Genomic DNA, 21,462 nt, shown 5'->3' on the forward strand with positions numbered 1-21,462 from the left:
TGAATAAATATTCATAAAGTCGAAACACAAAATATTTGATATTAATATATTATCACATGTAAAAACGATAATCTGAAAGTGAAAACTTACCCTAAACAAATTCATCTATCAAAAATTATCTCCTACTATCAATTTCCTACTATTTTCATGTATGTTATTTCTTCCCTTAACACACTCAGTCCAATCTATTGCATCTATGATAACATGAGTTCATAATTTCATGCATACATTGACATTCCCTCAAAAAAAAAAAACATGCACCATTGTCTAAAAAAAAAAAAAAAAAAAAAAAAAAAAAACATGCATACATTATTGAAACAAAAAGAACATGGTTGTTATGGGAACTAGTTCCGTGTGAAATAATAACAGTTGAAAAGACATAAACATGTCTTACTACTTTTCTTTTTTCTTTTTCTTTTTCTTATTTAGTGGGTATCATGCAACTTTTAAAGAAAATTAAGAGTATGTTTAATTTAATTTATTTTGTCTTATCTGAACTTATCTTATTTTATTTTATTTTTTTAAAATAAGTGAAGATAAGTTAAACAGAAATCTTATTTATTTTATCTGATTTTATTTTATCTGATAAGATCTTAAATAGATTAAAATAAGTTAAACAGAGCCGAACTTAAGATGGTCATGAATGGCTACAAGCAAATTTTGATAATATTTTTTTTTTGTGATGAAGTTTTGTGAAGAAACATGGGGCTTGAATAATCCCTAAAAAAATATGGGGCCTTCAATATGTATGGTAATGAAAAGATAAGGTTATAGTAAAAGGCATAAATAGTGGGGAAAGAAGAAAATAAACCAATGCAAGGATCTTAGAAAGATAGGATATAAAAGTGGACTGTTAATGTTGGAAATTGCATGTGCCTCTATGATCATTACATTGCATATCAACATCACTTTCCTTTTTACACTTTACAATCCCATCTAAATACCTACCAAAAAAAATTGTTGCTTATTCTCATTGCATATTTGTGTCAAATGATTATGGTTGAAGCCTTTTGTTATGATCCACAAATTAATTAGTAGGATTAGCTAGAATGTGAAGTGTGAATTTGGGTTCCTTTCAGATCACTACCTTTATCTTAATCTTTGGCATACTTATATCCGGGAGTATGTGGCATGCACCATTGCACCTCATGAATAATACAGGGATAACATGCTCATAATAAAAATACTTTACTACATGATAATATGATATGCATAAGGGAGTGCATAAAACGCATTTTTAAGCCGTATGACGCCTACGAAACCATCACCACCACCTCCACCCACCAAAAAATCGACCCACCCCTTAATACTAACTAACTACGAAACCACCACAACCTCGTAATGGTGGTTAGGAGAGAGAAGGGGATTGCAAGGGTTGTGATCGAGTTTCATAGGGTTTGGGTGGTGGTGGTGGTGGTGGTGGAGGAGGAGATTAATGGAAGGTAACTTCACATGTCACTAACGATTTTGCAAAAATCTATTAAATGGTAGTGATTCCAAAAGAAATGACAAAAAATTGATATTTATATAAAATTTCAGACAATCTAGGTATTTATTTCAAAAAAGTACTTGATATTTATTAATAAAATTTCATTTGTTGCTCTATTACTACAAAGAGAGATACAGGCACAAATAAAGATGATTATAAGTATATTCAACGAAATGAGAAGGTATAAATATTTGCATTTTCCCATTTACACACATATACTCACACAAAAATATTTTTTTATACATGCATAACCAAATACAAGCACGTGGAACCATGTCCACATACATGCAAGTAAAATTATGTATGCAGCATGTGTGGACATATGTACAAAACACACACATAGATGCAACATTGTACAAATTGTTTTCAGGAAAAAAAAAAACCTATAAGTAGTGTCAAATGAATTAATCGTCAATTTTAAGAGTTGAGGAATTGTTATAGCATTATAAAGAAGAATTTCCAGGTTTCTTTGGATTAGGACAGACTTTTGCAAACTTTTAAGCGCAATAAGAGGTCAAATTCATTCTTTTATTGATAAAATACTTGTAGTTTTCTTTACATTGGACGAGTGTTGTGCATGCTTGCATACGTACCCTAGACATGCATGCTTATATGCATTTGAGGACAAATATCAACCTTTGCACTTGAGGTTGAAGTGGTGAAATAGTAACATCGCTTCACACCTCATATCACTGAATTTTAGGGATTAAATCTCATGAAACTCATTTGAGGATTTTCCCTTATCCCCCATAAAGTGAGTCACCTTCATCTTACATTTAAAAATAAAATCAACCTTTACACTTAGCTACTTACACACGGACAAACTGAGCGCTACTATTATCACTCAAAGAGTCGAAAGTGTAGGATAAATTTTGACAGAGACATTTCGCATTAGGATTTAACTTATTTTGTGTCATTTTTCAAAACAAACATGACTTGTAAAGTTTCATTATACAATATGTATCATATAATTATATGACTGAAAAAAATTAAAGCAAAAGGCTAGAAACTATAGTCTACTAAGTACTCCCTTAATTTTGGAATTTCAGTATATGCTATATATTAGCTCCAAGATGACGGAACATTTTCCTCTAAACGGTAAGAAAAAAACCTTCCAACCAGGAGATTCGGGATTCCATTAAGGGCACTTTCAAAGAGGAATCCCTCCATTCTCAAAAATGTCTACTCGAAAATCCATACTAGATTAACTTGCGAGAGGTTCCAATTTGACAGTGTCCATCTTATTATGGGATTCCCAGTGAGGAGGCCAAAAAAACTTGCCTCTAGAAAATGAGAAATAATTGCATGCAACCTTATAAGGTCATATTCAGAAGATGTGGAAGTTTCTTTTTTTTTTTTGGGGGGGGGGGGGGGGGGGGGGAGTAACATCTTGGACTGTAATCAACCATTGATTATAAATAGATGGAATTAGTATATACATGAAAAGTTTCATCTATTCATTAGAACTACAGTTTGCCTAACTACTATACAAAATGGTGTATCCTGGACTAAGTAGTTTCCAAAGAATGCCGCAAAGAAACGAGTCTACATACCCATCAAAGCCTCATTTGGAAAAATGTGCCACCAACTCGAAGCACCTGCAATTTTGCATATTCAATGCCATCAATGGCCAAGGATTATACAACCGTGCGCACCACTGTTCTCTGCGGGCTAGTCTTTTAGCCCTGCGTAACCCTGTGTAAAAGGGTGGAGCAACAGCAGCTACCATAAGATTGGCTTCTAACAAAGGTTACGAAACCAGCAGCTCAAAGGTGCCCTCAAGCGCACAATTGGATACTGTATCACAAGACTGCAGAGTGCAAGCACGGTAATTCTTCACACTCGGGCTCAACTACAAAGCATTAGCTGAAAACTAACCCCAATGCAACACATACCAATAACAGCTCTCGGTTACCCAATATCTGTATATTCATTCAATGGACAGTCATCAAGGCCCGAAATGAAGCTCGGATTATAGCAATGAGGGAACATTTCAAGATTATTGGTACATAAAAGGGTTTCCTCCTCCGGATCACAAGGCGGATCAATTAGATGATCCTCAAATAAACAATCTGAGATTCCAGAAGGATGTGAACCAGAGGTGAAGATTGGAGTATCGGGTGTAATGATAGGTGGTAGCTGGAACATTGGTTCTGCAAATGGGAGATGAACCTCAGCAGTTTCTGCTATTTTTCTGACCTTTGATTTGGACGGTCTGCTGGTTTCACCAGGACCAAGCTTGTGCTTCCCCGATGAGGATGATTTAACTGACGAACGGTTTCGGGGTTCACTTGTTGGGAAAGCAGATGATGCCCAAGCAAAAAAACCCTGAAGACATGCACTTGAGGAGAACCTGCAAAAGGTTATATTCAATAAAATATACTTATTAATTTAAATTTTCAGGAGCCTAAAACTGTTCTGCAGTTGCATGACATAAAGAATACCTCTCTGCTGCCATTACAAAATACTCCATCTCAATATATTAACTCCATTTTTCCATTTGGGATGTCTCTAATTATTTGCTCCATCCCTTTACAATAAGTACGTTTTCCTTGCTACTTTTTTTCCTCAATAACACACCCAACTACCAATTTTTATCTCTATCATTTCACTCTTATTAAAATGTGTCCCAAGTGCAACCTATCTATGGAGCAATTATATTTAACTTAAGGGAGGAAGAAGAGGAAATGCAAAGCAAAAGTACCCCTGAGGTTTTCCTCCATGTACAAAATAAATAAGTAAAGCATCTTCCAGCTATTATAATGTTTTAAGCTTATTCTCTCATCTCTTCCGATTTTCACTATATACCACTACGTTTTTAAGTTTAACTAGTGAAGGTGGCTATCTATAACTTTCACAAGCAACGCCATAGTAGTCGAGCACATACCTGAAACGGCTCTCAGCCACTTGTTGAGTGGATCTAAATTGACTTTCTTCTGAAGGTATCCTTACAGGTGGTAGTGGATCCAAGCCAGATACAGACAATGATATCATGGATGGAAAACCACCAATGGGGTCACTTGTCTCACATATCTCTCTTCTGAACTCCACTGTGACATCTAGCTTCTCTATACTGGTTGGATCCTCTTCCATCGGGCTGGATAGGGATGCTTTTTCATTCCAGCCCACACTTTCAGCATCATGCAATGCTACACTTATAAGCTTGCCACACTGACCCAAATCAAATTTTTTCTTGGGCAACCCTGTGGTTGAATTTTGAGCATTTGGATTGACAGATGTACCAAAAAGCCTTATGCTTGGATATAGATTGTTGTGGGGAATTGAACGGCTTCTTTGCTGATCTAGGGAGGATGTCATCCTCCAAACTGTTGTGAGCAGAGCAGTAAAATGTCGTTGGAGAAGCAACTCACGATCTGGCTGCTCCATAGCAGCATCCAACAGGACTCGAATGTTGTCCTGGCACATAAAAGATAATCTGTAAGCAGTTGCAACTAGATAAGTGTTCAAATACTGGCTAGGGGCTATCCATCATAATGTAATATTAGGAAAGTAAATCCCCGATCCCCAGTAAACTCCAAATAAATGCTTGTTTTCAGGTATCCCCATGTAAGGTTAGCTCCAAAACTAGCTCTTACTCTTCGACCTGAGTTTATGGCTGACAAGCAAGAGATTATGATTCTACGATTCTACAATCCAAAAACATGGATCACTATCCGGATCTTGAATAGAATCTTAAGGTTTATAGGATCTTATGATTCTAATCTGGATTGAAAATTCAAGTGTATTAGGTCTTGGTACGATTTGTTCCTACAATGCTAAGATCAAACGATTTGCTCCTGCAATAGTAATTTGAGAGATGACAAATGATTCTGTTATGTCATTTTTATTAATTAGCTTCATATACATCTGTTCAAAATATTCAAACAACGTGACTACCAAAATTCAAGTAATTCATATAGTTTTATTAGTTCACAGTTTGAAATTATTAAGTATTTTATAATTTCATAACATGAAATATGAAGTCAAAGCTAATTTATTTTACTATCATAAACTCCCAAAATGAACAATTATAAGTAAATAGCAATATCTTTAACATATTTTAAGATTCAAAGTAGGATCATACTATACACGATTCTATTCTAGCGATCCAATCCAACCCCCCCCCCCCCTTTCCCCAACTATTGATTCCAAGAAGGACCACGATCCTGACAACTTTACACACACCATAAATCTCCAAATAACGATATTTAATACGTCTGCCACATGTAATAATTTAAACATTCCACCGAAATCATGCACCAGCAGTATAAGTGGAGTCAAAACAGATGTTGGAAAACACTGTTTTTTATATTTGCAGGAGTGTTGTTTATGTAGATGCCCCAACTTTCAAGGAAGCCAAGTAGTTTCATCGTATTGGGTGGGATGGAGTTTCAGGACCAAAAGAATAGGGACTATGGAAGGATTTATTGCCTACCTAATACTATTATCTACTATACCATATCCATGACCAAACTCTGCTGGAAAATGCATTCCTCTGATAACCTAAAGTGCAAGTTACGTAAAAAGGCCAGATATTGTCAGGGAAAAATTCCTACTGCCTTAACTAGGAAGATCCTACATAATGCAGATAAGGGAAAGGGGTGGGTAATATTGTCCTCCTACTCTAGATCGTGTTTAGAGAAAGGGAATTGTATCTTCTTCTGAGGGCAACTGGTGAACCCTAGGCCCACTTATAGCTCTGATTAGTGGGGCCTTAAAAAAAATAACATTATTGTTCTTGACTGTATCAAAGATGGAAAGTGAAATTTAGTGCATATCCTATCCCCTTCTTCAAAAGATCTCTGTACCTGCTGCCTTGCCCAAAGTATTTTCTTTGACTCACAGAAAACCTATAAAGACATTTGGCATAATCACCAGTTCACCACAGGTTAGAGGGAAAGCTTATCGCTGGGACAGCATCTAGTACCATGCCCATCAAAAATAACAATTGTCCAGTGCAAGCCATGTGGAATAGCCTCCCAACAAACAATAACCTGACAACGAGAGGCATTACGCCATTAACAACCCCCCTAGGCCCTAACTGCACCTTTTGTCAATCAATAGCTAAAACAATATGCTATTGGAGAGTGCCTTAGAGTGAAAGATCTGTCATCTGTCCTCCCCAATATGTATTCTCCATTGATCCGGAGCTTGGAATAATAAAAAAGATCTCCATAATATCGGTTGGCCAGCTTGTTTGCTTAGACCTGCTGGAGGATTTGGTTCACGAATAGTCGAATTTTCGAAAATAGTTAACCCAGCCAACTACTGGAAACAAATCCTCTGCCTCACTAGCTCATTAAGGAATACCACCACCCCAAACCTTGCACCATCCCAATCAGTTTGTCTCTAAATCAGCTTTACCCTAACCAATGCCAATGGGACATTTGGTTCAAATTCAATTTTTACTCCACTGATTTTACTGCTGGATTTGATCAGAAAAATCAAATATTACAATCAACTGGGCACAGAACAATAGATGGCAGGACTTCATCATGTACTATACAGAGGGATCACCACCAGGCCAACAAAAATCAAACACGACTTCCTAATATATGCTTGGAACGTACGGAGTCCCCAAGCACAACTGGAGTGCTGAAATATCTAACCAGATCAAGAAGTGGGGAGGTGGGTCTGCTAGCAAAGAAGTTGAGGACTATTAGCATAAGAGATAAACGGATCTATCTGCTCAGTCATGATCCCTTTATCTTACATTAAAAAGTTCATATCTTGTGAGACTTTTTGGAATTTATATTTCAAAGAATGTTGAGAATTCCTGTCAAACTACTACTTGGCTGTAAACATAAGTCCCGTACAACAAAGAAAAAATTGACATTGAACATGATTGACAGTTTTTTTACACTAATATAGTACATTATACCACTGTTATTGTGTGCTAGACCTGTCATGCATGCTTGAGAGTTGTGATTGAGCGAATTTGGGATGCATTAGAAGGAGTTGGGGGGGGGGGGGGGGGGGGATTCATACCACATCCAATGGAGAAATAAACAGCAACTGCTTGTAAGAAATTCTTACCTCGGTAACTCTCAGTAATCCTTTTGCAGGTCCAGTTGTGCTCGCTTTTTCATTGTTGAGAGTATCTGCCATGGCATGAACATATATTTGGACAAGTTCCCTAAATCTTTCACAGCACAAGGTCGGATGGCGAAATCTTCCCCTGTAAAGACCACCAGCTGCCATCGAATAGAGCGAGTCACTAACCAAGCTCCAATTTGGTCCATACTCATGCACAAGAGCACATAATACTGCATCCTCTTGTGGCAACCAGGAATCAGGCGACGGGAAACAATCACTTGACCACATGTTCCCTTTTTTCTTCAACTTCTCAGGCTTTATAGTATAAATCCTCTTCATTGGCATAGTAGCAATTGAGATTTTTCCTCCCGTCTTACCCCTGCTAGCAGGCTTTAGCTCTAAATCAATTGTACCATCCTCAAATGACCTGGAATCTTTTGATTCCTCATGTAACATGCTTAACACGTTTGACTCCATAGATGGCAATGTGGTTACAAGAGCAGTCTTTTTTTGTTTCTTGTGCTTCATCTTTGTGGTCTTCTCTTCTTCAGCAGCAGCAGTTTTGTCCTTCTTCCGTTTGTTTTTTAACAGGATACAAGTTGGGCTTACATCTGCACAAGTAGCTGCTTCTTGAGAAAGATCCTCATAATCCGACGACACAAGTTCTACTACGTCGTCCTCTTTCAGAGCTTTAGATGCCGAGGACAAAGAGTGCTTCTTCAGAGATTTGAACTTTGCTTTCTTTGTTTTCTTTTTCTTTGTCTTATGTTTACCACCACCTGATGCTTCATTCCTAATAAGAAAAAGAACAAAACAGAAAAAATGTCAGGGTCAAATATTATGCAAGTCATGCTTATCATTGCAGGATACAAAGATTTGTGGTCATGCTTACTTGATGAGATCACCATTCACATCTTCGCCACATTCCTGTTCCTTAGCCTTGCTTTCTAGTTCCTCCATCAACTACAATAAAGGCATAATGTTAATTCCACAACAGAACAAAGCAATACTAACAATCAGATTTTAAAGCAGCTTTGTTCTTAATATAACGTTGATCACAAACCTGATGTTGAGCTAAAGCCTCAACTTGCTGGTGATAAGCTTGTGTAGCAAATTCAGCATCCCATTCTGATAGGAGTTCAAAAAAATCATTAAGAGAAAAAAATCAACAAGATTCAAGATGAAAGCTGTAGCTTAGAGCACAAGCTAAAAGTTGGTATCCATCTCGAGGCCTAAACATTCGAATAATTTTCGCCTTTCTCAATTTAGCCTGCTCACAACAGATTATACAATTTACGAATATCACGTCTTTTTACGCAACTAATGCCAGATAATACATAGCTAACAATAAGAAAGTAAGAACAAAAATCGCGACGGACGGAGGGAGTGAAAAAACTACTAAACTATGCAAAGTGGCTCTTATCTTAGAGCCTTATCATTTTAAAATAAGATAAAATCACCAAAATAAAGGTTTATCCAATCAAGTTCTTAAGCTTCCTTATACTCGAGTCTATTGGTAATCCCTACGTAATTATTTCCTCGACAAATGTGAAAAGTCAGAATGAACAATATCTTTCGGGGAAAGCCTATAAAAGAACATCTTAGTCAATTGATTGTCATTTGGCAGCATTGGATACATTTGTCAAATTTAAAAGGAATCAAATGGCTGATTTCAATACTTCCATAGTTGGATAGCATAAGATCAAGTTGAACACAATACTAAGTGATTGCTGACATAACTTCATCAAACATAATCAAGCTTCCTTATACTCGAGTCTTGACAGACAATGTAATAGTTTTGCTCATATGAGATGTTCCAGGTGTCATCTTTCTTGGAATTCAGTTAGATAAGCAACCTAGCTCAACAAATTCTACTATTTTGAAGGCAAATGCCAGATGCAGGAAAATGTGGGAAGAAGAGATGCTTTATAATAGAGAAAAGTTTGAAATTGAACATCATGATTGGAAAAACTTACTCTCATACACAAGAGGCTCATCGTCATCATCAAGCTCTGCCTCCATATCCTCTTTTAATTTCTCGATACGCTCCAGCTCCCACTCTCTCTCCTCGAACTGAACTTGATAATTTATTGCATCCTTGTTTATTATAGGGTCCCAAACCTCCAAGAAACGCATTGCATACCTATCTATTGGACGTAATTGATTTTCAAAGGATAAAACTTCTTGTCCGGCAGCTGCAGCTGCAGCTGCCATTTGTTTGACATCAGCTATCATGTCAACGTCATCTTCATTGCATGCTAACGTAAGAGCCTTTTCTCCATCCAGATCAGTAGCCGCCATATTTTCGATAGTTGAAGCACTAACTAATGCATTTTGATCTGCAGATTCATCAGCTTTAATGACATCCTCATTTCCCAAGTCCTCATCTTCCAGCTTCCCAATTGCTTCCTCTGTAAATTCCTGGTTATCTACAGCCTCTTCCTCTTCAACCTTCTTTAGAGCCATATAATCTGCCTCATCTTCCGCATTTTTCAAAGCAGCCTCTATATCAGCATGAGAAACAGAAACCTCAACCCCATCATCCAAACTTCCTTCTTTCCCTGTCTCTTTTATAGGAGCTATCCTGTGACCTGAGAACAACTCCATCGGGTCAAGCTTTTTAAAAAATTCAGTATTGTACCCACCACTTTGTATTACTAGGTTATCAAGAGCTCGTTTCTGGTTTGCTTTCTTTAAAATGTTCTCTTCAATGGTGCTCTCGCTTATCAAACGATATATATGGACTTCACGGGTCTGTCCAATGCGATGACAACGATCTTGAGCTTGTTGATCCATGGCAGGGTTCCAGTCACTGTCATAGAATATCACCGTATCTGCTCCAACAAGATTTATCCCAACACCTCCACTACGCGTGGACAATATAAACAAAAATATCTTGGGATTTGTGTTAAATCTCTGCATCAAAGTTTGTCTCTCCTCCGGTTGTGTTGATCCATCCAAACGCATGTATGTATAACCATACAAATTTATAAAAGCTTCCAAAATATCAAGCATTTTTGTCATTTGAGTGAATATTAATGCTCTATGACCCTCTGTTTTCAATCTCCTTAGTAAAATAGCTAATTGCTGGAGCTTTCCACAATCAAACTGTATCAAACGCCTGTCAGGGAAATATAACTGCCTCCGAACAAGAGCAGGCCTTATAGGAGTCAAGAGAGGCAGCAATTTTTTAGAGCATTTTTCTTTGTAGGCTGGATTGATAAAAACAGAAGTCCCAGATTTATTGCACCAGCACATAGGTGGAGGAGCTCGTGCAGCTGGAATAACAAACATGTACGATTCAATCTGACCTATAATCTTTTGAAATAGTTCCACAGGTGACAAAACAAAATCAGCAAGCTTTGAGGAAAAATCATAAGACGTGGGATTTGTCTTATGGCATTGTATGTCATAAACCGGATGCTTTATAGTCAGAAGTTCACGTAGAGTTGTCGAGTATACAGGCTTTTTCTGGCACCTCAATGAATTCCACCATGCAATCGCAGCTGCCCGCTCTTTTGCTTCATTTAATCTTTCCTCAAGAATTGCCTTCTGAATCTCTTCAAAAATGTTTGTTCCATAACCTTTGTTCCCATATTTAAATCCAGGCTTAACAACTTCCAGATTGTTATGACTAACACGACGTTCAATCAATCTAGAAGGAGTGGCAATAGATTGGACTTCACCATACTCCCAAGATGTCATGCTGTAATCTAGATATGTAAATAAGAACCCCAAGCCAGCAAGATTTGTTGAAGAAAATAGACTTGGCGAGAGCATCGAGCACACTGTAGAGCTCAATTGCATCTCAATCCCTTCCATGTCAAAAGAACTTATAATAGAACGACCCTCAAATAAGTCAGGATGATTGCAAACTTTACGTAGCTGCATTATAACACTTAACATACCAATGAAGTTGGCACTGGCCAGAGTTGCTTGGGTTTCTGAGCTTGCAATGAAATCTTCATACAAATTTCTCTGCCTCTTGGAAAGTCTGCAGCATATGACATGCTCATGTTTCATAGGAAGCTGTTTTTCAACATCTCTTTTCAGACGACGCAGAATAAAGGGCCGTAACACATTATGCAGGCGATCAATAACTTCTTTGTTCACCTTTTCTTGTCCTTCCACCATGCCTGATATTGGATTGCAAAACCAGTCCTTGAATTCCTGGTGAGACTGAAAGATATGTGGCATCAAAAAATGCATTAAAGACCACAACTCCATTAGATCATTCTGCAATGGTGTACCCGTCAACAAAATGCGCCGCTTTGAATTGAAGTTTAACAGCGTTTGCCAACGCTGAGATTTCCAGTTCTTTATCAAATGAGCCTCATCTAAAATCAAATACTTCCATTTCTTGCGTTTGAACATTTTTGAATCCTGGATGACAAGTCTGTACGTAGTGATGCACACATGGAAAAAGTTGGGTTTCATCCAACCTTGCCTCTTGTATTTGCGCTCCTTTGCACTCCCAAAGTAAGTTAAAATCTTAAACGCAGGGCACCACTTCATAAATTCAGTTTCCCAGTTAAGCATGACACTGGTTGGCACCACAATGAGATGAGGCCCCCATATTCCCTTCTCACATGCCAGGTGAGCAAGCAATGCAATCGTCATGATCGTCTTTCCTAGACCCATCTCATCAGCAAGAATCCCATTAAGTCTTTTCTCATACATGGTGACAAGCCAATCAAGCCCAATATGCTGGTACTCACGGAGAGGATGTTTAATAAGAAATGGGAACTTCGTCCGAACATTAGTTGTGGAGAAAGTGTTCCCTGTTGGTTGCGCAGACCTGGCAGCAGCAGCTGCATCAGCGATTCTAGCATCTCTTTGACTCTCCTCTTCACTGTCCATCACATGATCAGCAACAGCTTCTTCTCCAGGGGCAGGTGAAGTATTTTTTATCTCCCCAGAGACATCATCTTCAGCCAAAACAGTGTCTGGAACTTCCTCGTGAAACACTTGCTCCATTGGAGAACTTTCGTCAGACTGAACAGAACAATAATCTGATTCATCATCAGCTGAGCCAGTCTCAGCCAGATCCTGATAGACAAAGCACAACAAATGGAGTTCAATAAAACTAGGGTACCAAACGCCTTCTGTAAAAAACAGATAGCACATCTAACCGACCATCTTATATCTTGCAAGTAATTCTTCCAAGGGAACCTCGCTTTCTTTCTGCAATAATGCAATCTAGCCAGCACCAAACCAACCCAACCAAAATAAACAGAGAAAGGATTAATACACAAAAGCTCTGAAAATAGACTACGATAATGAGAAGTGCCTAAGCTTGCAATTATATGTGCTAACCTCATCTTCAGGCTTTCTCGACTCTGCTCTTGCCAACTCCTCCTCCTCCTCCAGCGTTGCCTCATCATCCTAACGACACAAATCAGTATTATAGCCACACAAAAAAATAAACTAAGAAATACACATAATATCTCGGATCTATTTCAACCCGCAACAACCACAACAAGAGCATAGATATGTAGAATGTTTCTTCACCAAAGGCAGAAACAGTATAGACAAATTCTATACAGGACATATGTCCTGAGACTTTTGCAACAGAATAGGTTTCTTAACAAAGACAACATTATAGACAAAACCCCTACAAAAGCCATATCTACTGAGAAGTTCTACAGCAAAATATGAAAGATTACATGTAACAAACTAGACAAGCTATATGGGAGACTTGTAATAAGTTTCTTATAAGCAAAAGCTTTACAACCTCCAAATAGCATCCCAGCTAAGGAGAACTTATTAAGGGGGAGAAGAGAAAGATAACTAGAAAGGGTCGGAAAATTTCAGTGAGGGGAACAATTTGGGTAAATCTATTCCCTTTCTCTATACAACCCCCCCCCCCCCCAAAGGTAACTCTAAACCCTCCCTGCTACTCCCTCCACCATCATACTACCACCATTTGCTCCCTCTTACAACCATCAACAGATCCATCGTCAATAAAACTGACTTTACATTTATCATCATTTTCCAACACCGGAAAGATTTTCGTCTATTTTGAGGCCGGCGACCACCACTGACATCGCTCTCAACGCCCTAAACAATCACCACCAATGCTTTACCACCACCATTTGCTCCCACTTAGAACCATCAACAAATCCATCGTCAATATACTGACCTCATATCTCATCACTTTCCAACACTATAAAGCTCACTATCACCAATGCCATCGCTCTTCAACACCATAAAAAATCACCACCAATGCTCATCCAGTGTCCCCATACCACCATCATAAGCACACAAGCCTTATAGTACCTGTGTCGGTGACTAGGTGCTCCACCATCAGCTCTTCTCAGGCAAAACAATTTTGTGCCCTCAACTTCCTCTTCTCAGTCCTCATTCTTCCTGTCTATGCTCGGCAGAAAAACGAAGGTCAGTGAGGCAGGAAAACCTCTCATCAAGAAATGTTGCATCACCCAAAACCTAATACTCGACTCAGCCACACAAAGGCCTATAAAAGGAGCTTGCAACCTTGACAAGGAGAAGCTATGCCCTCAAACTTATGATGATTTTTTTTCTTAGAAGCGCACCACCACCAACCTCATTAATCATCTTCATGAGGCTATGCACATTTTGGCCTCCAAATACTTATGATCTGTGCGCAGATGTGGTCAAAACTACATAATAAAAGGTCTACAGTAAATTGAGTTTAGATCTTTGAGTTGATTTACTTATCATATTATTGATTAACTTAGCTGCTTACAAAAAAATTCACAACCACAATGCAATAATTCATGTCATGCTGCTTTTCTGAACTTGGCCCTCTTACCACAAACACAATGGCAACTGAAGGTATGTTCTATTGTTAAAGTAACCAAAAGTTTAAACAAAAGTCTTAAGAAATAAATAAAAATTTAATTGAAAAGAATTATCAGGAAAGAAACCACCATTTATTAGTGGTTAAAAAGGAACTTAACAGCGGATAACCAAATATCACTCTAGATTTTATCATACACAAAACCTCAGACTACAGGAAAAAATGGATGTGTTTCTTGATCCACAAAGTAGTGCAAAAGCAATGAACCATTAGTGTAGGACTCCAATCTAGTTGCGAAAAAAACTTTAGTTGCATAGTAAGGCTACAGTTGCTAGTCCGTGTTCAATTCTACACTTTCCAATAAAAAAGAATGTGCAAAAACACATATCCTTCATTCAGCAAAGAAAAATGCGGCACAGCGACAAATATGGCATGACCAACTTACAACATCTTAATATCGCACATAAACAAGGTTAATATCAGAAGTACAACATGAAGCAAAGTGTTATGACCCTGTACCTTCTCCTCGCCTGGGGCAATGACAAACTCATCATCTGCCTGGACAGCGCAGAACACGTCAGCAAAGCTTCATGAGCAAAAGCAGATAAGGTAAAAGAAAGCAGCAAAAAGATATAGAACATAAACATTGATGCATGATTTAAACTACAAGTCTACATCAAAATATGATAAACAGCGGAAACACTCTTAACTCACCCAGAAAATGCACAAAATTCGTATTTAGACCCCCAAAGCCTCATTTCATGACTGATTACATCATAGGGGCAAGACTGCATAAGTTTAGACATCCTAAGACTCTATCTTACCTAGGAGGGGGATCAAGCAGTGCGGCAGAACATTTGCATGACATATTTTCCAAATCAAGCAAGACAAATTTAGAACCTAAACAGCATTGGCATTAAATCTCTTCTTGTAGAATTTGGGAGAGACTCATTCTTATATTATATGCTCCATTTCTACAAGCCTATTGGTTAATACTCTTCCCCCTAAACCCTTGCAAACTCATCCAGCCTCTGCAACTGAACAATAAGTGCAATACTAATGTTAATAGCTTCCCTTGGATCAAAAGTGAAAACATGCTACATCACTTTTTGGACATACAAAGAACACTGGCAAATCAACAAGATTAGAACAATTAACAAGATCAACTAATGTTAGTTGATAGTTTGTGACCCATCAAACTCCAAAGGATTTAGGAGGATACAAGCCAGCTGCATCAAAGAATTTACTTACCTGCTCATCATCATAATCCAAATCTACAAAGTCGGAGTTTGGGATGTCATCAGGTGAGTTTCCGGGCACATAGGGGTCAACTTTAGATGCAGAGGTCGTTGTCGTAGAAGAACCGTTGCTTTGAACCTGAAAATAATGAGTTACGATCACATAGAGCTCTCAGCTTCCCAGAAGATAGAGCAACCCTGGTAAACACATACAACTTACACAACGACGACTAACAATCTCTGATGAGCAGTCAACATCTACCTTAGGTACAGCAAGAGAATCAGTTTCCTCATCTGTAGACAGTAACAATCCAAACATCAATAACTTTACAGATCAATTTCAATGAACTACAAGAACTTCCAAATATAAGAGAAATGTGGTAGGTTCATGGATCATACTCTTACCAGGAGCGACCTTTTCAAGGCTTTCTACAGCAACATCATGTCCCTCTTGAAAACTTTCTCCCTTGACTGAAATCAAGCAGATCATACACAATGGAAGATATAAAGATACACATAAAGAGAACACAGATAAAATAATTAATAGATGATGTTAGCTCATGGAAAAAATGTAATAGAAATGAAGGAAACCACACGAAAAAAATGTATGACATGCATACAAGCCAATATTGACTTACCCTGAGCAGGGCCAACCTCGCCATTTAACTCTGTTGCAACAGCACAAACCTCAATACTATTTACTCCATTTGCTAAAGAAAAAAGAGAGCGTTACTCATAGTTCACTTTATATTCCGACTGGAAAATGAAGATTGAGATACCCAAAAAAGAAGTGAGAATAAAAATCACGCCACCAAAACGATGAGGCAGCTTTCAAAGTAGATCACCTTCACTGGTTGAATAGCGTTTGAGCAGCTCCTCTAATGGTAGGTCTATTTCACTTTGCAGGGCATCCAATTCTTCTTGCCTTTCTTCCTCTGTTATCAAAGCTTCATCTTCCTCGAGAGTCTGTTCATCATCTTCCTGTATCACACCATGGAAGATAAGATAAATGAGCTCAAAACAAGGAAAGGAAAGGCGCTAAAAGAAGAAGATGAAGATTTATGTAGAAAAAAGCACTCCACCAATCAAGGTGGGAACTAATGTATAGTTTATGACAAGTACAACGGTCACGTAGGATCAAACTATGTCACCCTAGTTCAAATCACATTTGGGGCAAGTATTACCGCTCAACTCTAGAACTACATTTGCTATCTCATTTAGGTACATTATTAACGATCAACAACGATAGAAATCACTATTCCAGGTCATCATCAAGTTTGCACTCAAATTAGGCATTTGCAGAAAAACCTTTAATTACTTATGATGACACTCTCTACAGGAACATGAAATAACCAGCTATCATCACTAATAGCATATAATTTTCCTTAATTCTCAGTACCTTAAAATTAATGCCAAGTTCAGCAAAGGAATGGAAAGTACAAAAAAGAGAAATAGAAGTAACTCACTACTTCATCCTCAGATGTTACATCATAATCATCATCAGCTTCCATTGCGTCTTGTTTCATCTCTGTGTCTGAATTAGCCTCTGTAGAAAGTGAATCATAGCCAATATATTAAATGCACACTTCTTCTTGGCAAGTCAAACAAGCACAGTAAGCCACTTACCTGTAAATAGTTCCATAGATCCTCCATCCACTGTTTTTTCATCACTCTCTTTTTGCTGCGAGTCACGATGATTCTCCTCTATAGAGGGTGGCTGCCCTGACGGACAAGCGTTTGATGTGCCCATGAGATTTTCCGCCAGCATAGTTGAATACCTGTGAATTCCACCAAGTTGTTCATTCCTCATCATTCCATATGCTCAACTGTAACACCGTATTCTCTTTACATATTGGGACAAAAAAAGATAATAGAAGTCATGCAAAGGTCAATTTGGTAACACCTTTCAGTTTGATCCAAGAGATACTCCAGCTGCTTGTCAAGTGCCGCCTTCTTTTTATAGTCAAGCTCTAACTGATGCTTGTAGAGCACCTGTACAAGTGATTTAACAATAGATTTTCAATAAGAGAGTTTCCTGCATCAAGGGTAAGAAAAAATATAAACTTGCCAGCTTCTCTATTTTTGTCCAGAATTTCTTGACATCTTTTGAGATATTTAGTGCTACTTTTCTCATTCGCTGCTCTTCTTCCTGTTTCATCAAACAATGACAAGCATAAGAGAACAAGACATGAAAAGAGTTAATAACAATAAACAACAATAAGAGTCCGTAGATAAGGATTGCCTTCCTATTTGCATAAGGTATTGAATTAGATTGGTTTCACTTTATAACATGCAACAATCAACCAACAACACAACTATTCAAACAATTTCAGAGTGCGCCACTTTATCCTTTCATCGAATAAAAAAGAAAAAATTGATGGGCTAAACCTTCATTTTCTTTTCCCCTCTCGTTGCCTGGTCCAGCATGCCTCTGCTTGCTCGTAAAGCTACTTTCTTTGCCTGTGCTAGCTTCCATTTCCTCTCTGCTTCAAAGTCCTGGTGTAATTAAATATGTTATGATTGAAAGTACTTCTTTATGGGAGTGAAGCTGAAGAACAGTTCAAAATAGCAACTAAATCAAAAGAATTTCTTTTAGGGAGTGAAGCAGAAGAATAGTTCAAAAAAGCAACTATGACACATGAACACATATACCTTTGACAACCAAATCATCTCCTCTAAAACATGATCCCAATGTGTTTTAGGACGACGAGGTTCTCTAGGAGCTTCAAGCGCCTGGAACAATATAAAAAGCAATATGTCACAGCATATCATATCAGAAGGTAGAAGGTTATATATATATATATATATATATATATATATATATATATAGAAATGGGTGTGTGTTGCACTTAAGTACATACAAAATATAGAACAGCACACGCTACAGGAATTTGGGACTCCAATTTGGGGGGAGTTCAATATTCTCCATTGTTGGTATTGGATTTCTTGATTTGTATATTTTGCACCATGTATTGCAAATGTCTTGATTATCTTTTAAACTTTCATTGCAAAAAGGCCACTACGTTCGATTGACAGAAATACAGAGATCTGAAGCAACTAGATTTGAAGTTGTGATAATGTCTCTTCGTACTCATCTAGAGTTCAAAAAAATTGGCATCTTACATATTCCTATAAAAATTAAATTTTCCTTTTGAACAACTACGAATATAGGGACCAAGTTTATCTTGATCTCATAGGGCCTCCATAATATTTGAGTTGTCCCTCAGCAAATATAAAGCAACTTAAACAAGAACATCACTGAATAACCATGTCAGTGAAGTTGACTATTAGAGCGGTTTCTGGGAGACTAGGAAAATGCTTTTTGATTCTCTCAATTGGATCATGGTGAAGAGACATAAAAGAGCGCTCCTCTTGCCATTATGCAGGTGTAATCAGTGCAATGAATTTTCAAGCAAAAGGTTATAGTTCTTATGCAGCTGAGGCCACCAGCAACCTCCCCTCTAAGATAAACTAATTATTAACACCTAGATAATCATCTCATGCTAATATCACCACTGAACTTCCGTTAGCCTAATAGTACTTAACTTAAGCCAGTTCTGAATTTCATGGCACCTCCATAGAATTATTGAGAGCGCATGGTACCTTAAATCATTATGCAATAGGTCATGTTACCTCGATGGAGGTTTTCTTAAATGTCGAGTACACTCGACGTCCAATAAACATTTGCCTTTTGAATTAATTGTAAGAGATTTTAACTCTGCCAAATGCCAACCACTTCATATAATCTAGCTAACCAAAAGATTTAACTTTCACACTTCAACAATCTCCAATTCCCCCCCCCCCAACTCTTCCATCACTCTAACAATGATATTAACATGAGAGCACTTGGATTATGCTTTAGCACTCGTTTAATCAGACTATCCTTTCCCCTTAACACCTTTCTAAACTTCCACACAATTAATACTCAAATATCCTACAACCAATCTCCTATACAACAAGCCAGCATGTAACTGCAAACTTCATCAGAATAAAAATGCGCTGTTTTTACCTAGATAAAACAGTTAAGTTCCAAGTCTATAGACTATAAGTTCCAATAATCTTCCAATCTTACGAATATAAGCTTCAATAAGTTCCAATAACAAGACAAATAAGTTCAAGTTTAACAAAGCAAAGAGAATGCACCCCTAGTTCCTATTATATAAGGCTAAACTGAAATGAAGTAAAACTTCACGAGGAAAGTAGTTGAGCTGAACTGAACTGAACTGAAACTATACCCGAAACAATATGGCCTAAAATATTATCCATAAATAGCCTTTTTAACATCCTCAATTTAATAACATATTGCAAGTAATAGAGAACTTCCTAAAATAGGAACCTTAACGTTGGGCTGAACTAGACTAAACTGAAACTGCGAGAGGAAAGTAGTTAAGCTGAATTGAAACTATGCCCGAAACAACATGGCCTAAAATATTATTCATACATAGCCTTCTAACATCCTCAATTTAACAACATATTGCAAGTAATAGAGAAGTATCTAAACTTATCGTTGGGCTGAACTGAACTGAAACTGCGAGAGGAAAGTAGTTAAGCTGAACTCAAACTATACCCGGAACAACATGGCCTAAAAAATTATTCATACATAGCCTTCTAAAGTTCTAACATCCTCAATCTAACAACATATTGCAAGTAATAGAGAACTTCCTAAAATACGAAACGTATCGTTGCGAGTATTAGAAAAAAACGAAGTTCGAAAGAATTAAGTAACCTTTTGACGCCTAGCTCTTGAGTCATGATCAAGTTTAGACCTAGGACCTTTGGAAGCCATAATTGGGGAAAAGCAGCAGCAAGAACAAAATCCTGGAAAATTTACACACATTTTTCGAAATAACAACCAAATTAGGTCAAACAACATACGATATACAAAATCAAAGGAGAGAGAAAGAGAAAGAAAGAAAAGAGCGACACTCACCACCACCACCACCACCGCAATCCGATGAGAGAGAAAGAAATCGCGCAACTCAACGACGGAGGAGAGAGAGAGGTACGCCTACCATTGATGCTAAGATCTGTTGATGATGAGTGATGAGAGAGAAAGAGAGATAGAGAGAGAGTGTTTAACGGTTGTTAATGGCTGCTGCTACTCTGAGAGATGAAGGTTTCAGAAATTTCTGGGTTGTTGGTTGATTTTCTTGGTTACTTTACTGGGTTTCTAGTAGTTGTAAGTTGTTAACTCCTAAAGCCCACTTTGGAATGGGATGGTGAAGACTGAAGAGTGAGGACCTCGTTAGCAGGTCTAAAGTGGTTCCTTCGCTCGAAAATTAATGCAACACTTGCTTTTAACGTATACTTCCTCCGTTTATAAATTATTATACTATTTGTATAGTATTTATTATTCGTATCTTATACTTTAATTGTCTTTAGTTATTTATAAATAGTTGTACTATTATTAACCTTGTTTGGTGAAGGTGGTGTGACTTCCACGATCTACTAGTGCTTAGGGGTAGGGATTCCCTTATATTCCCCCTACTCTCAAGCGTTGACCTATGTAGCTGGGCTGGCTGACCTGAGCGAGTTGCTGGTCCAGTAGGGTCATTCTCCTTACCAACGGATTTCTAGTAAGGGCCCCCAAAAAAAAATTGTTGTACTACTGAGCGAGGTGCTGGTTCAGTATGGTCTTTCTCCTTACCAACGGGTCTCCAAAGTGGGGCCTCCAAAAAAAATAGTTTACTATTTGTATAGTATTTACTATTCGTATCTTGTACTACCATGATCGAATCTCGTTTATATCATTTAGTCGCTTATTTATATCAAAGAAAAAGTATATTAAAAAAGTGAAACTATTGGGTCAGACCGTCTGACCCAATAGGTTCCGTTGGACGGGTTGAGCCCAACTTAACGCGCGCGGGCTTTGAGAAAGATGTTGATTATGATCCAAGGTATGTTTCGATATCTCGTAG

At 37.8% G+C, this 21,462-nt stretch overlaps 1 protein-coding gene across 8 annotated transcripts; it reads right to left on the bottom strand.

Annotated features, from left to right (window-relative positions):
- Positions 1–2,885: 2,885 nt before the first annotated feature.
- On the bottom strand, positions 2,886–20,703 carry LOC104889713 (protein PHOTOPERIOD-INDEPENDENT EARLY FLOWERING 1). 8 transcript variants are annotated; one of them, XM_010675005.4, is made up of 22 exons: positions 20,475–20,703; positions 20,271–20,362; positions 18,197–18,277; positions 17,933–18,040; positions 17,613–17,693; positions 17,448–17,536; positions 17,171–17,322; positions 17,011–17,090; positions 16,390–16,525; positions 16,183–16,254; positions 15,950–16,015; positions 15,807–15,838; positions 15,558–15,683; positions 14,826–14,864; positions 12,842–12,910; positions 12,662–12,724; positions 9,502–12,574; positions 8,589–8,653; positions 8,418–8,488; positions 7,526–8,318; positions 4,377–4,906; positions 2,886–3,842 (listed from the first exon to the last, which is right to left on the bottom strand). In XM_010675005.4, exons 2-22 carry the CDS (start codon positions 20,328–20,330, stop codon positions 3,401–3,403), a joined length of 6,228 nt encoding a protein of 2,075 aa, XP_010673307.2. In that variant the 5' UTR covers positions 20,331–20,362; positions 20,475–20,703; the 3' UTR covers positions 2,886–3,400. The 8 variants fall into 8 exon arrangements, with proteins under 8 accessions (XP_010673307.2, XP_010673306.2, XP_019103930.2 ...); XM_010675004.4 differs by having other exon boundaries at positions 15,944–16,015; XM_019248385.3 differs by having other exon boundaries at positions 15,765–15,838; positions 15,944–16,015.
- Positions 20,704–21,462: the final 759 nt, after the last annotated feature.

The sequence above is a fragment of the Beta vulgaris genome, chromosome 3 (genome assembly GCF_026745355.1).
Source record: "Beta vulgaris subsp. vulgaris cultivar EL10 chromosome 3, EL10.2, whole genome shotgun sequence".
Lineage (NCBI taxonomy): Eukaryota > Viridiplantae > Streptophyta > Magnoliopsida > Caryophyllales > Amaranthaceae > Beta > Beta vulgaris.

Bases quoted from the DNA above. Each gene is read 5' to 3' on its own strand.
- LOC104889713 (XM_019248385.3), bottom strand. From the start codon at position 20,330: ATGGCTTCCAAAGGTCCTAGGTCTAAACTTGATCATGACTCAAGAGCT. The intron at 17,537-17,612 runs GCAAGTTTATAT...TCACTTGTACAG, and splicing joins GGACAAAAATAGAGAAGCTG to GTGCTCTACAAGCATCAGTT. The intron at 12,911-14,825 runs GTACAGGGTCAT...TTGTGTCGTTAG, and splicing joins TTGCCCCAGGCGAGGAGAAG to GATGATGAGGCAACGCTGGA.